Source organism: Cajanus cajan, chromosome 2 (assembly GCF_000230855.2).
Source record: "Cajanus cajan strain Asha chromosome 2, NIPB_CcT2T_4, whole genome shotgun sequence".
Taxonomy (NCBI): domain Eukaryota; kingdom Viridiplantae; phylum Streptophyta; class Magnoliopsida; order Fabales; family Fabaceae; genus Cajanus; species Cajanus cajan.
In genome coordinates, this window is record NC_138518.1 from 80,261,436 (window position 1) to 80,278,139 (window position 16,704).

The 16,704-nt window shown below is 29.6% G+C and overlaps 3 protein-coding genes across 4 annotated transcripts; all 3 read right to left on the reverse strand.

Moving 5' to 3' along the window:
• Nucleotides 1–448: 448 nt before the first annotated feature.
• Nucleotides 449–3,553, reverse strand: LOC109813505 (Haloacid dehalogenase-like hydrolase (HAD) superfamily protein). Of its 2 annotated transcripts, XM_083069266.1 has the most exons (11): nt 3,091–3,549; nt 2,923–3,016; nt 2,556–2,600; nt 2,399–2,449; nt 2,162–2,236; nt 2,039–2,072; nt 1,632–1,687; nt 1,472–1,531; nt 1,046–1,105; nt 860–906; nt 449–776 (listed from the first exon to the last, which is right to left on the reverse strand). In XM_083069266.1, exons 1-11 carry the CDS (start codon nt 3,432–3,434, stop codon nt 728–730), a joined length of 915 nt encoding a protein of 304 aa, XP_082925392.1. In that variant the 5' UTR covers nt 3,435–3,549; the 3' UTR covers nt 449–727. The 2 variants fall into 2 exon arrangements, 1 of the variants encoding a protein (XP_082925392.1); XR_014431845.1 differs by lacking the exon at nt 449–776 and having other exon boundaries at nt 854–906; nt 1,472–1,560; nt 3,091–3,553.
• Nucleotides 3,554–4,972: 1,419 nt separating this feature from the next.
• Nucleotides 4,973–5,938, reverse strand: LOC109813495 (uncharacterized). The gene is made up of 2 exons (XM_020377683.1): nt 5,876–5,938; nt 4,973–5,776 (listed from the first exon to the last, which is right to left on the reverse strand). The coding sequence occupies exons 1-2, from the start codon at nt 5,936–5,938 to the stop codon at nt 4,973–4,975; spliced, it is 867 nt and encodes a 288-aa protein (XP_020233272.1).
• Nucleotides 5,939–10,853: 4,915 nt separating this feature from the next.
• Nucleotides 10,854–12,134, reverse strand: LOC109813512 (EPIDERMAL PATTERNING FACTOR-like protein). The gene is made up of 3 exons (XM_020377705.3): nt 11,870–12,134; nt 11,559–11,719; nt 10,854–11,437 (listed from the first exon to the last, which is right to left on the reverse strand). The coding sequence occupies exons 2-3, from the start codon at nt 11,679–11,681 to the stop codon at nt 11,180–11,182; spliced, it is 381 nt and encodes a 126-aa protein (XP_020233294.1). The 5' UTR covers nt 11,682–11,719; nt 11,870–12,134; the 3' UTR covers nt 10,854–11,179.
• Between the last annotated feature and the right edge of the window lie 4,570 nt (nt 12,135–16,704).

Here is a 16,704-nt window from a genome sequence, read left to right on the forward strand (position 1 = left end):
AGTTTGCATATGTTTGCATCAAGCGAAAAATAGATTCTAAAAAAAGTTTGCATCGTTCTGTTATTCATTGTGTTATTTAGTTTCTTAATCTATAATTTTAATTTATAAAAACTAAATAATTAACTATTTAGATGAAGAAATTCCAATCTTTGTCAAAGAACTAAATTACTTATTTTAATAAAGCGTCCCACGACTCCGCAGGTTTGAAATTTGGCTCTTATTTTCGGGGTTTTCTTCCAAAATTCTACGTTGACCAAAAAGATTTCATCTCCGCACTTCAAACCATGCTGATATATATGTGGTAAATTTAGAAATATTGGATGAGAAATGATTTAACAACAGCCCCCCTTTTAAAATTTTTGAGAAATTTAAGGGTCATTGAAAGAACTGTTTTCAAAATAAAATATGTTCTGATAATATAGAGTCGAGTTAGGAAACCTCTGGCAAATGATGAATTGTCAAAGGAAATCTCTGGCAAGCATTCCAATTTAATATGACAAAAATACAAACAATAAATTATGATCTTTACAACACCTTGCAAAGAATTGTGTCACATTTTAACTTACATGTATACATCGTCTGTCAATTAATATATGAAAAAAAATGTTTTTTTTGAGAGATAGAGATCTTAACCTTGTGGTAAACATCAAATATTTGAATCAATTTTCCTGATAGAAACCACTGCAGAGCAGCTGAAATTGCAACATTTCCAAGGCAAGCAAATCTTCTATTTAGCAGCTACTACATTTTCAAGTACTAATTCCAAATCTTTCAATCTGCATGATGGTTAACATAATTTTAGTAGCTGCGTCTAAATGAAGAAAACCTGATACCTTCAGTTGTTAGCAATGTATTATACCTTACGTTACTCAAGTCAGGGTAGATTGCTATGGCTTCACTGAAATCCTACATTAGATCCAAAATATAATTCAGGTACACCATCATGCAGCCAGTTTAAATAGTAACTCACTAATTTCCCTCCATGTTCAATAACAATTTAATTGGCATTTTCTTGTTGAATTTATTTCAAGGTTAACTGCCTCACCTGATCTGCTGTGGAAGGTGTGTAGGTAACCACGCATGACATTCCTGCTTTTGTTGCTGCCTGTAGAGGTTAATCTAGATCAGATGACAGTTTTTGCAATTTTATCAGTTAAATAACATGATACACGCAATTTTTTGAAATAAGGAACAAAAAGATCCTGTAATTCAAAATCAATGTTAAGCTCATCATATTTGATACTGTTATATCAAGAGTAAAGTAAATTTCACTGATACTCCTACATTTTAATGTTTACAGAAACTTCCCTTATAAGGGGAGTGTAATGTTTTTCAAATAATTATAAAGAAGGTTATTGTAAGAGTAGAAAAAAGTAGGAAATGTTTGTTCAATTTCACGAAATACACCATATAATGAGATTGGTTATTATATCTCAAGCATATAGAAAATCATTAATCTGACAAAATCTACCTGTAACCCAATAACACTATCCTCTACCACCAAGCAGTCTTTCTCTGATATACCCAGCTTCTGCAATGCTCATGTAAATTATGTTCACTCTGTTAATGCATAAAATAAATTTTAGATTTTCGTGTTTCAAAGTTCTTGATCATATTGTCATATTAAAAACCTTGGAAGCTGTCAGGTATATTGATGGGTCAGGCTTCTTTTCCTTTACATCATCACCTGAAAGTTTAAATAAAAGGACAGATAAAGTTAAACTTGAGTATTCAAACTACTTCCGAATGAAAAGAATCAATAAAATTTACAAGCAGAGTGGATATTATTAACAAGGAAAACCTAGTAGCACACACATGTATACTATAACTAACATTATGAGAAAGTGTTGTCCAACTTATAGGATGGAAAAGTAAACTTCTATACTAATTAATTGAGCTTTGATGCTGGGCAAAGCAGCATAGTATAAGGATTTGTTTGGAAAAATTTCTCCATAAGTACTTTTAGGAGAAGAAAATACGAATAGAAGATAAAATAAACTTCTTTCAATAGTCATATAATCAATAAAAGGAAATGTACCAGCAAGGAAGCAATCAAGGCTTTGAAAGCGCTCCTACAACAGAGAAAATGAGTCAGTTGAATGCAAATTAATAAATAAATCTCTACTCTCAATAGCGATAATATATAAGAAAATGGGCTTACAAGTCCTATAAGGTTTTCAAGACAGAGAATAACTGAACTTTTAGTCGCTGCAGAGCAAACAGCTAGCTTTTTCCCCTGCAACACCAGTTGGACAAAAGATGACAAACTTAAAAAGCTAATACTCCTTACCAACAGAATGATGAGTTTGAACAGTTCCATCAAAAGCAAGTATCACTTCAGGCAATGAAACTGAAACAAGAGATCACCACAGTGCAATAACACATAAAGTTATCTTACAGCATCTCTGGCCTCATCCATCAATCTCAGAACTCCAGGTCTGGGTTTCACCTGTGTCAAAACGTATAAGTGTTTAACAATAGCTTATCAAGAAGACAGATAACAACTTCACAGTTTAGGAACGTAGCTCATAGGAAGCATATAGAAATATACTCACAGTTCCCGACTTGATTATATCTTTGTATCTCTCAGTCTTCCAATCCTACATGATCAAAACAAGGAAAATACTATAACATCACATTCCAAGTGAAATTACAATTGAAAGGGTCAATCAATTAGATATTTAAAAAAAAAAAAGAATTATAATAAAAACCAATACTTTTGCCATTCATATCAATCTATGATAGATAGGATGATAGTGTAAATAAGTTTTACTTGTAAGTGAATTGTAATTGAATCAGGGCAAGAGGCAAGTTTAGTAGAGTGAGTGTGAGTGACATGCATATTTCGAAATCCAAGTCCCAACTCGTGGAGAATGAGAAACTTTGGTAACTCAATTCATATAAATGGTAGCAAGTAACAACCTGAAGAGTGTCAATCAAGTTAGCCCGGTCCTCATCATTAGTTGGAGGCGTGGCAAACAACGTGGAGGAAGGCCAGCCATGTTCCTTAAAGTACCTTAAAATCCCCAAAACGGAACATCACAACACAATCAAAAGTAAAGTCGAGCAAGAAAGAAGAAAGAAAAGAACCATCGCATTTTGGGTTTGCCTCCACCAATGAGGTTCTGGAGTTCGTCATAGAATTGGATGTCCCAGTTGAGTGGGGCCGGAGAAGAAGAAGAGGGGCAGCGAACGTTGAAGTGAAGAAAGGCATCGTTGTAGGCCTGGCGATGCAGGTGCTCAGACTCGAGGATGACGCCGTCGCAGTCGAAGATGAGAGCCTGAAGCGAAGGTGAAGCAGAAGCTGAGACGGAGAAAGCGCGGTGCTTGGAGTTGGAGGAGACTAACTTCATTCTGGGATAGGAAAACCGGTGTTTGGTGTTGGGGAGATAGGAGTAGGAGGTGGTGGAGAGGCTCAGAGTAGAAGAAGCCATGTTATTGCTATGTGATGTCCCACACCTTCACTCTCTCTATTCTATTTTGTGTGGCTCTGCATTCTCATTCTCCTTCGCCTCTCCTTCTAATTTCTTCACACATCCTACCTCTCTTTTTTTCTGAGGACCATTCTTATTTATTTTTACCAATTTTTCTTTCCATTTTTCTGTCACTGATCACTCTTTCATGCACCTTTTTTTTTTCTTCTAAAAATATAAACTTTCAAATTTAAGTTGAGTTGACTTAGAATTGACATGAACATATGATAACAAAATTAAAATGTGAATGTTAAGTTTATAAATAAAATCATAAAAAACTTTGAAATACATTCTACTATTTTTAACAAAAAAGTTGTTTCTTCAAATATACCTCTTTTTTTCACACTCTTACTCATGTTGATTAAATTTATATGGTCGCTATAAATGAGTCTCGTTACTTGTTTAATGGTATTATATTGGTGGTAGCATATGCATAAATAGAAAGGAGGAAGTATAGTGGTGGGGTTGAGCTAAATGCATCATAATGAACTATTTCAATTCCATAGTAATTTTTTCTAACGATAAAAAAAAAAACACAGAAAGTAATACTTTTGGTTATAAATTGGAACCATTCTGTTATAATATTGATTGCTTCTATTGATCTCACGTTACATAAATTAGTAGAAGTATGTAAACTAAAGCTTTCTGTTTGGTATCTTTTTGCTAAGAAGGTAATTACTAATTAGGTCACCCGGGAGCAGGAGAGATTTAAGAAGGCGGGTATGTATGTCTTGTGAACTGGAATAAGAGTATCAATGAACCATGGAATGAATCAAACTTTAATATGACTGCCCTGTAGGTCTTGTGTCAGCAAAATGAGTTGTAAATAATACAGAAAACCTCATTCTTTTGCTGTTTGTTAGATTATAACTCATTTGCTGGAGAACTCTGTATATAAAATACAATAGATGATTCGGTCTATGAATGAATAATCAGTTCACTCATTTAATCTCACATTTGTTCATGATCCAAATGGAGAACCTAGCCATTCTTCAGTTGAGAAGAGATAAATTGTGAAATTAACAAGATGGTGATATGGCACAGGAAATTCGTCTTTCTTGTAACTGAGCCAATTAAGCTACTCTACCCTTAGAAACATCTGGCACCGTATCATGATGCTTAATATCAAAACAAAACGCTCCATTCTTTACCAGTCTCCAAACATTCCTAACTCATTCTGTTTTTATTGCTTGACTAGGCTACCAGTTCCTTAATTCCTACTCACAACAAATAGAAATGGAATTTCATGCTAGTGAAGACAGGAAAATGAAATAGATTTATTATAAGCTTGTCATTTGACGAAAATCATTATTCACAATTTATTCTGATCAAAAGTTAAGATAAATAGTCCCTACATTCATTCAGGCACATGGAAGTATAAAGATTTCCCACTTAACACACGTTGTGCATAATTCAAATTCTGATCACTAACTCTACATCAAAAACACATTTATCACTGTTCCACGTCAAATTATTTCCAAGTTCCATTCTTCCATGAATCATTTTTCAAGACTTTTACCGGATTCCTCATCAACTTTCTTCTCCATTTTCCTCTCCTTGCAATCATAGAAGTAAATCACGCACGACACCCATTTCAGAGTATTTACCACAGTGAGGACCCCAATATGTACAAATATCCCATAACCTCCTTTATAGCATCCAAGGGAGACACACAACAACCTTAAATACAGTCCCAAAGCAAAGAAAACAAGCATTAAAAGTAGTCCTCTATTCTGATTCCCTCTGCTCAAGGAATATGAAACTCGAAAAGCCCCAATACCATATATATCATCCACAACTGATATCACAAAACCCATATTCCACATAGCACTCCATTCCAAATACACCATCAACAGCTTTGTAAAAGCTAGAAAACAAATCACTGCAAAAAGTATGTAGTACCCAAAACCCCTGAAGAAAATGTAACAGTTACTTACTGTCCATGGGAATGCAATCAAAAGACAAGTTGACCAAAAGAGCATATGCAAAGAAGTGATAAATGTGCCTTTAATTGTTGATATGTCAAGGGACGTTTTAAACATATCCACGAGACTCATGTTATTCTCTTGTGAACGCAGTTTTGAAGCCGAATCCATTGTTACAACCGCAGAGAAGAGCTCTAGAACATGAAGAGGCACCAAGTAAATGAATCCAAGTTGAATCAAAACAGGCAAATAATCCTTACTAAAACTTTTATTAGGTATGTTTTCCTCGAATCCGCCATTAATGAGAAGATATATTGTATATTTTTTTTCGTTAAAAGGTAGAAGTGATATAATTTCTGGGGTCTGAACAATAGTTTCCTGGAACAAAAATTCAAAGTAAACCATGACAAAAAAGAAAGGAAGGGACGTGAGAAGGGTAAAGATGATGAAGTTGATGTTGGTGAAATAGAGTGTTACAGATTCCTTGAGGATATCCAAGACCCCCAGCTCCTGCTTAACTTGTTTGCTTTCACTCTCCATATTCATTATTCAACACCAACTTTGATTCTAAGTGAACACTTGAACCCCTCATGCTCATTGCATATTCTCATTATAAAGAGATCATTTGACTTCATTCTACTTTCCTGGAAATACGTTTGCAGAAGACTTTGACTTCAGAGTTCAGAACTTAACTATTTTATGACTTGTATAATCGTTTTTAATTAAAATGAAGTCACTCTTTCTCCAACTCCTTTGCCTGCTATATTTTGTCGGTGCCTATTATTTTGTGACATGAGATATATATTTTTAATTTTTTTTTATATCTTTATATTACTTATTTTATCTGTTTTTCTTTAATATATATTTTGTTACCTTTCACTTTGAAACTTGGTTCTTGTAGCCATCAGAGAAATTGTATAGTCGACGGGACTGGATGGGACTAATAGTCCAATAGGCAAATGACATGTTTGGTCCCACTTGAGGCGTAATTTTTCTTATCATCATAGTTACATGAAATTAAGATTATAAACAGATTATCCGACTTCACCACTACGCTAACTCCTTGAAACGTGATTTCACACTGAAAAGTAATCGAGGTTATAGAAAAGAAAAGAAAACATAGTTTTAACGTTTTTAAGCAAAAGTTGATGTGTTTTTTCATGATGATGATGATAATAATAATAATAATAATATTTTTTAATATGAATTCATATTTATTAAAAATTATAAAATTTGACGTTATACTTTTCAATTAGGTCGAAATTTAAATTTGTGATTTTTAAACAATTTTTTTACAAATATTAGAAAGAGTATTAAAATGAGGATGTCATTACTATTTTTCTAAATTAAATATATATATTAAAGCTCAATTTGGATTTTATAGCATTTTTTGAGTTATAAATTGTTATTATTAAGACTTTTCTATGAAAAAAGTTTGTCTATACTCATAATAAAGTTAAAGTATGCATAAAAAAAATAAAAGAATAAAGTAAAAGTGTATAAATAAATTTTAATTTATATAAAAATATTTTTTTAAACATTCTTAATTTATTAATTTTATTTTACATTAAATTCTCAATTAGTTAATGAGAAGTTTATATAACTTAACTCAATTTTTACATTAAAAATTACTAGTTATTGAGAAAGTGTTGGGAACCCTACGAGGGAGGGGATAACGATTTTTCCTACACCAAACGTTACAAAGGCAGCATGGTCATATCTTCAGTCAAACAAGATATTGAGAGTGTTATAAGAACCTTATGGAACAACGATTTTTCCTACGGCCAGCGTTACAAAGATGCCATGTTATATCTTATCTTCAACCAAACAAGTTGAGTTGACCTATAACCATACATTAATTGCAACTTAACCGACCAATGTTGAATGTCTTCTGCTATTCATGGGAAAACTAGAACCCTACATTTACTCAAAAATTGAATCATGCACTTATATACATAGTGAAAGATAAAAAAGAGAAATTGAAATAGAAAAATAATAAATGATGTAACATAACAAAAAAAAAATAAGGACAGTAAAATAAGATTAATAAAAGGATAAAAATATTATTTAAGCGTAAAAATATCATTATTGAAGTATGTCATATTTTCTTCTTGATTCATTTCAAAGGTAACTGTCCCACGAATTCAGTCGTCATTTTAATCCTTTGAAAAAACAAAACTTGGTTGAGACGGCAAATTTGACTCAATCCCTTTAATTTATTGGGCACACTTGATACCATATTCTGTGTAGGAAATTTCAATGTTACATGTTGTTAACAGTGTACAAAATAAACCGGCAAGGAATCATTAGCATTTCAATGTTTCCCACAATAAAGTTAGTGGAATGCAAATTGAAAATTAATTTATCTATCTAATACTGAAACTGAGAATTGTTCGGCCAAAAGAGCTAAAGTCTGAAAATGTATGGTCAATTTTATTTTATTAGTAGGTCATTTCTTTATTCAATATTCTTAACACATTTTTCATGAACGATTTTCAACCTTGAAATCTATTTTTACAAGATTTCTCTGTTGCCAGGGAAATTTGATACACATTTCAACCGTTAAATGGTTAACTTTGCTTAATAAAAAAATTATTAAAAATATGAAATTTTGTATAAATTTTTAGCTTGTAGTTGGTATTAATAGATTATGAAATATATATAGAGAGGGGGAAGAAGGAGAGATCTACTTATTGTAAGAATAAATCTTTTTAAATTTAATACACTTAATAATTTATGTTCTACATTAAATTTCAATGATTTAGCAGTTTAATTAAAAAAATTTAATGCATAGATCAAGTCATAATACACTTAATAGTTTTTATTTTTAATGTGAAATATATGTTTATTTCACATGCTTCAAGAATAAGTCTACTTATACTTGTTTTATTGAATAATTCATATTTTACAACAAATTTTAACGATACTACTGATTATCCATCAAATTGAATCAATGAAATGAAGTATTAAATGATTTTTAAATTTTTTAAAAATTTACAGATTTGATATATGCATTAAAAACTTTAAATTCAATGATTGGATTATTGAAATTTGATGTAGAGCACGACTTATTAAACAAAGTAAGTCTAGGTATATTTACTCCTAAAATAAACAAACTCCTCTCTCTCTCTCTATATATATATATGTGTGTATATATATACTTTATTTTATTAATTCAAATCAACATATAAAATATTTCGATGACTATCCAACAATTTGAAGTACTGAAACAAAGTATCAAACATTTTTAAATTTTTTTAAGAATTTGCATACTTGATCTGTGCATTAAGAACTTCAATTTCAATAATTAGATCATTAAAATTTGATATAAAACATGAGTTATTAAATGAAGTTTAAGTAGACTTACTCCTTATATATATATATATATATATATGGATCACCTGCTTCAAGATTAATTATTAGTAAATTTATTTCATTCAATAACTCATATTATGTATCAAATTTCAATGACTCAAATATTAAATTAAAAATTTGTAATGTATAAATTAAATTTACAAATTTTAAAAAATAAAAAAATTATTTGATATTTTTTTTCATTAATTCAAATTGATGGATAATTATAAAATTATTTTATTTGCTAATTTGAATCTATATAATGAAATATTATATAATTTTTAAGTTTTTTAAAAACTTGTAAATTTAATATATACAATAAGAATTTTTAATTTAAGGTTGGATTGTTTAGATTTAAGGTAAAACAAATTTTATTTACCTCCCTTGCCATATAATTCTTACTTCATCCCTGGATATAAATGGAACAAATAAAATGACTCAAGTTAGTGTTAATAGAAAAACTACTTCTAATAACTTCAATGAAACATGAGTTTAAAACTTAAAATCATATTTTCAGATCATTATCATTATAAAAATTGCCCTTGACTCATACCAAACTCTAATTGAGACATGTAAAACGTGAATCCAAACACATATAAGTTAAATACTTTCCCAAACCCATAATACAAGGACTGCACTGACTCCAAACTATTCAACATGTATTAAACTATCAATCCTCATGTTTAATTCACATTGAATAGGGTTACACCACAAACCTGAATGCAGAGTTGTTTAGTATTTATCATAATCTTAAGCTTGCTTAGGAGTTGGGATATAGGCATTAGGAAACTTTTTATTATTATTATTTATTATTATTATTATTATTTTTTTGTAAATAAGACTCTAAGATGACATATGCACTTCATCTTAATTGTTTCTTTCAAGGTTTGATCATGATTTTCTTCCTTATAAGTCGTTCATAGATTGGGAGTTCCAATTTCAACGTAACAAACCTTTATGAAGGCAATGTGTATGTAAACTGGCTTACTAAATATGGAGCAGCCACTCAGAATGATTTAGTTTTATTGAATTTCATTTTTACCCGATTCCTCTTTGATCTATATGCTTAGCAAACACTCTTCTGTTGTCACTACATTTAGGAGTTGCTCTATTTAGTTTCTTTTTTCTTCTTGTTTTAGCTTATTTATGCTTGAAAAGAAAAACTCTCTCAATTGAGTGTTTGAATTATATATTGCAAGTTTAATTAAATTGTGTTAATATTGTAAAAAAAAAAATCATGTTAGCATTTAATCATGGATTGTTTATTAATATTTATAATAATTATTTTAAAAATTATATCTTAAATTATTTGTAATTAGTTGATGGTGTAAACTTTTCTTAAGACCAAAACATCAACTGTGTATTGTGTTAAGAATGAATTAACTTTAGCTTTGAAACATTTTTGAATCTTTAATGTTTTATCTCCAAATACTACTTTTTTTATTCTTCATCAAAAAAATAAAACCTTGAGAGTTTTTATTTTACCAACAAAAAAAAAAGAATATATTAATTAAAAAGACGTCATAACATATAAACAAATTGGAGTCTCTTTTTAATATTATTACATCATCATGACCAGTAAATTTATCAAAAATATTTTAAAAATAAAAACTAGTTATCTTGTTATGTTAAAGGCTAATACATGATTGAAAGTTATTAGTTTTTTCGGGCTTTACTCACCTTAATACTGTATCTAAGATACATAGGGCAGAATAAGCACAAATTTCTTGCTCATCTAACTTTTATCATTAATGTGTATTATTTAAACAATAACATTAAAACTATTAAGTACGACACATTAATTAACAACTCGTAATTAACAGAATAAACTTTTGATCATCACTCACATTTTTCAAATTCTCTTCTGTTCCTCTACCCTCATCCCAAACACAGGATTAAGCCTGAGTAACGTTTACAGATAAGGTAGGGGATCACTACTTGTTGACCATGAGAGACTAAAAAACAACCACGTGAACATGTACCGTCTCGCAGGCAATGAAAATTCCAAGATAAGCGAAAAAGGTTATGAGACAGATTCACAGTGTGATAGATAGATTACAAAAACCAAAGAGAAATCAGGGAAAAGAAAAAGCATTAGCAATGGACAAGAACAAGACACAAAATTAGCAATTAATTAATAAACACAAACAAATTAAAATAGCAAAGGGGAAACTCTCTCAAAATTTAGACCCTAACATAATATTAATATAGCTGGAATATTGAGGTCTGTAACAAACTCTGTACAAGTGTATCAAACTCCAATGTATACGATCCATGCTGACGCAAGTGACGCATATCTAATCTGTTACCCTAGCTAGTTCGCCCCTAAACCACAAATATTAATTTTTAACAATAACAAAAAAAAATAAAATTAAGGGACAATTTCCATTTTACAAATCAATCAAGTGAGAGCATGTGTACAATTTTCTAAGGGTTGAAGAAGTGGTCACCACAGTGGCACTTCCACCCCAATGGCTTGTAATTGGAGTACCTGTTCCCTTGGGGAGAAGAAGGGTTAAGAAAACTTGCCATGGCAGCAGCACTTTTTGTAAGATCTGAAGGGTTAGAGTCATGGCTAGGCAAAGTTGGCACTTGAACTGCCATGCATGGATGACAATCATTGCACTTGTTGTGACAGCTAGGAGGAATTGAACCTAACCTGTTTTTCTCCTCAAATAACAGTTCCTACACATAACAAATCCATTATTTAGTACATAGACCATGAACATACACACTTAAAGCAGTTATTGGAAGAAGATAAGTGAGGGTACTAGTACAAACAAACATGGCTTAGATTAGAGCTTACCCTAGAAGAAATTTCAGGCTGTGGCTGATTGGAGGTAGAAGCTGGAGAGAGAAAATTATGGAGCAAAAGTATGATAAGCAAGGAGGTAGTTGTGTAGTACTGATAGGAATTAAGTGAAGCCATGAATGCATATCATGTCACTCCTTGAAGTCATTCCCCATCTAAAAGAGGTGGCAAAATTTAATGTAAGTTAAGTGAGATCCGAATGCCAGTAGTCCTCTGAAGAAACTTTAACAACTTGTGTGTGGAGAAACCAACCAAGAGAGAGAGAAGCAATAAAAGAAAAGATGAAAAAAGAAGATGGCTTTTACTTATTCTCTAGTGTGGAGTGGTTTTCTTCTCATGGCGTATAGCCTGAAGAAAGAGGAGAAGAGAGGTACAGAAATTGGAAGATGTGCTTGGCATGGAGCAAGAGTAGATAGAGAGAGAGAGAGGGTTCAGAGTGCAGAATGCAGCAGAAAAGTGAAAGGAACAACTCAAAAGGGTTAAGCAAATAAGGAGAATCCACATCAGTATCAAGGGACCCCTTGGACAGTGTTCTATTAGTAGTTTGAGGCTTGAGACTTTGAGCCTGGTTATTAGAAAAAATCATGGAAAACAAATGGCCTTGTCCTTTCTGTGTGTTGTGTGTTTAAAAATATCACAGACAATAGGGGGTAGTTCAAATTCGCATTTATTATGCTAACTAATTTTTGTCTCAGTTATCACTTTCCAGATTTATCTGAGTGATTGAGTTTGATTTTACATTTTTTACAATTGAGGAGTTTGCATTTGCACCTGCATCATTCATCTCATGTCTGCTACTAGGACTGCAAATGGTTTGAGTGGCTTGTGTTTCTGCTACCTCAAAAATGAGGTGTAAATTAATGGATATTTGAATAATGTTAGTTCTTGGCTAAAATGGAGGATTTTGGTTTTTTTTAATTATATTCTTTTTTATGTAAACTAGTATGAATTCTATTTATTACTGACCCCTATGGAAGACGAAGAAATTGAATGATTGAGTACTTGTATTTATTGCCTATTTTCTTTCACATAAAACTCCTACAGAAGTGGTCCCATGCGGGATCGTTAATATCATGTTAAATTAATTTGAAGGGGACTGGTATTAAAATTCAACTTTATGAACTTTACAGATGGTAAACATTTTATCTCCAAACCATTGAAACTTGTTAATCCAAAAACAGCAAAGGAATTATATGAATATGATAGACATTATTAATTTTAATCACAAAATGAATGATGTTGACATATTCTTCTACAAAAACAATTGAGACAAATATCATAGTTGATTATAAAGCTGTTGAAATATGAAGTGAATTAAGAGTTTCATGAATAAAAAATTTCAGTAAAATTCTTTATGCTTTCACTAAATTTTGAACAAATAAATCTCTATAATTTAATGTTAATAGGAGCATTGTATATAAGAAAAAAAAAAGTAGTTAAAAAGAATCTTTACGTTTTAAATTTTTTAAAAGCGTGATTTTATTTATTAAAATTGTTAAAATTTAACTATTTTATTTAATTTTTTAAATAAGTTCATATACTACGACAAAAGTTAACGTGCTGAAGTTGGTTTAAATATTTGTTTGGTATAACCCTTTTTTTTTTCCTTGTATATTGGCATAACTCTCTTTTTTTGGATTAGTTATTTTAAGATAAGATAATACATTTAGTTGTGGACTTGTGGCTCTATAATCAAAACAAAAATAGAACTTGGATTTTTGGTTGAGCAAATGTGTTGAACTAGTTATGCTAATAATTTTTAGTAATTTCTTTAAATATTAAACTATATAAATTTCACACTATAAAAACAATTTGGAAAGCTAATGAAACTATATTAAAAGTAACACACACAAAAAATAGTTCAATCTATTTGATTATTGTTTACATTATATAATTTATTTGCTTTTAATATCGAATAATATGCACTAATATATAAAATATAATACTAATCTAAATCATTTTATAATTTTTATATAAATGAGAATAATTATATTTATATGATTCGAGATTTTTTTAATCTCATTTATTTCAAATTATTAATAAATTATTAAAAAAATTATATTTTTAAAATAAATTATTAATAATTAAAAATTAACTTAAATATGTTTTTAATTCTTTAAATTTAGGATAAATTTATTTTTTATTTTTAAATTTAAAATTATTATTTTTAGTCTCTATAATTTTAAAAATATTATTTTAGTTCTTTAAATTACTAATAATATATTTAAAAGTGATAAATAGAGACAATTACATTGAATAAAATGGGTTTAATGTGATGCTCTCACTAATAAGAACAATAATAAATAGATTTTATGCGACGATATTTGACAAGTTCTTTAACAAAATTTTGAGTATAAGGAATAAAATAATTTTTTAAAGGCTTAAATATATTTTTAGTATTTTAATTTTAAGGTAAATTTTATTTATAGTCTTTCCAAATTTAAAACTGATATTTTTAGTCTTGTAATTTTAAAAAAATTATTTTAGTCCTACTCAAATTTTTTTAAAGACCCTATCAAATACTATTGCATAAAATTTACCTAATAGTGTCTTTGTTAGCGAAAATATCATATTAAGTCCAATTAATTTTATATAATTATCTCAATTTATCATTTTTAAATATGTTATTAGTGATCTGAGAAATTAAAACAAAATTTTTAAAAATTATAAGGACTAAAAATAATAATTTTAAATAGAGGAACTAAAAATAAATTTATCTTAAATTTGAGAGACTAAAGACATATTTAAACCTTTTTGAAATTACAGGATTAAAATACCAATTTTAAATTTGAGGGAATAAAAATAAGTTCACCTTAAATTTGAGAGATTGTAAATATACTTAAATCTTAAAAACTTTTATATCATAATATAAATTATCATCAATTTAAAATATATTTTAATTTTAAAAAATATTTATTTGTTACAAATTTTAAATATAATATAATTTTTTATATATTAAATAATTTATATATTCAAATATAATATTTATATATAATTTTTTTAATAAATTTTAGCGATATAAATCATGCAGTTTTTTTACCTTTATATTTATCTCAATTTTTAAATCCTAATAAATGTATTACACAAATTTATAGGCAATTTAAGGATTTTACACATATAACATTGCAACTAAACAATGAAAAAGAAAAATAAATATTATATAAATATTTTATTTTATCCACAGTGATATTCAAACATAAAAATCTCTTATGTAAGTTACTCTAACTCTCTTACTATAAACACCACTTTTTATATACATATATACAACTCATACTATTTCTACACTATTAAATTTATTTCTACATACACATTATATGATAAAAATAGAGCAAGTTAGAAAGTAATAATTTTAGGACAATAATAGTACTACTTAATTACTGCCTTGGTTACATCCATTTTTGTATATAGGTTATTATTAAACAATTCTCATCCACTCCAACGATAAACACATTTTAACATAAGCTGCTTCTGAACATTTTGGAAATAAATTGTGTGGTTGTCATATATCCCGAAAGGTGAATTTCTAAAATTGATCTAACACACATCAAGAAAGCATTTCACACCAAATAAGTTTAAAGGGTATGAGAGACTATTCTGATTTCAGTTTCCTTTTGGAGGTTTAGGGATTCCTTGTTGTGATCTTACAGCTTTCAACTAGTCAAAGCTGCCATTGGAGTATTGACATTGCACTGAGAGAGTGAGAGGGATTGCGACTGTGTGAGTGACCAGACGTACGCAACTTTTTTGGCCACTCAGAGGAGAAAAAGATGTGTCTGCAAGGATTAAAATGTTTCCATTTTGTTCAGCTTTACCTATTCTTTCAGTCACAGGTAATGTACTGATCATCATATAAACAAGTAAAGTAATATTTTCTTTGTTTCATTGTTACAAGATGCAATTACTTTTATCAATAGCGAAGTAAAAAGGTTGCGCGAAAGACAAGGACACTCACGCTGCTTTTCTTGCATCTATTTTGATGTACCTTCTAGATGCTTGTTTTGTTTGCTCTCAATGCTGGATATACATTTTATTATTTTATTTTTAAACAAAGTAGTATGGGTAGGGTTCACATTCACATGCAATACCGGATTTAGTGGTTGATAGTTTCGACAATTGTGACCACAAACAAGCAAACGAATAATTGCAATGCGCATGTAGTCTTGTAGGCAATCCAAACCTTTTAGCGTAGCATTAAAAAAAAAAAAAAAACACTGTTTTATCCCAATTTTAACCTCTTCCATTCAACCGTTCAATGAAGATCACAACTGAAATTACTGTTGACGTCCTCATTGGTTTAGCAAGTTTTTAAATAATGTCTTAAAATTAAAAATATATATAATTAAGTTTTTTAATTTTTAAAAATTATAATCAAATTCTTAACCCTTTGCTTTTATAAGTTATATAATTTATTTAAAATTTTAAATTAGCGTTATAATTTAATAATAATTAACGAGGCTTCAGCATTACATTCAATCAAATATATATTTCTAAAGTAAATCCATCTAGAGAGTAGAAATATAAAATCCTAATGGAAATTAACCCAAAATTAAATCAGTCGTGTAAAACATGAGAGCATACATAGACAAAGAAGCACGGATGGATTGTGCTCCACCATGTCTTTGAAACCTAAAATATTCTCTGTCGAACTGACCTTACCTAGACTTTTAGAACATCTATAGCAAATTCTATTTTGTTCTTTGGGAATAAAAGCTTTAACTTCAGTGGGGAAGCTGGTCTAGTGACGGTATTCTAGGCAAGATCGATCGATTTTGTTTTTGCATTGCATGTATTTTATATGAATATGAATTCCAATCGACTCTGTCAATTCAGTAAACTTGTTGAAATCAATTAGAAAGCATGATCACTTATTAAAAAAATTTAATAATTAACAAAAAATAGAGACATTTCTCCAAAATGCCACATGCAAGAGTGTGGTTAAAATTGTTTTGCTAACGTTCCATTAAGTGGAAATATCTATATAGGTGCCATCCATATAAATAGATTAAATATTTAGTTTGTAAAGGCCCAGAATGACCTGTTTGTTTTAGGCCCTTCGCCAATTCATCTTAAACGAGAATATCCATAATTGTATGTTTTTCTGCTGTTAACGGTAGTTTTCAAAGTTAAGTCTCGAATGGAA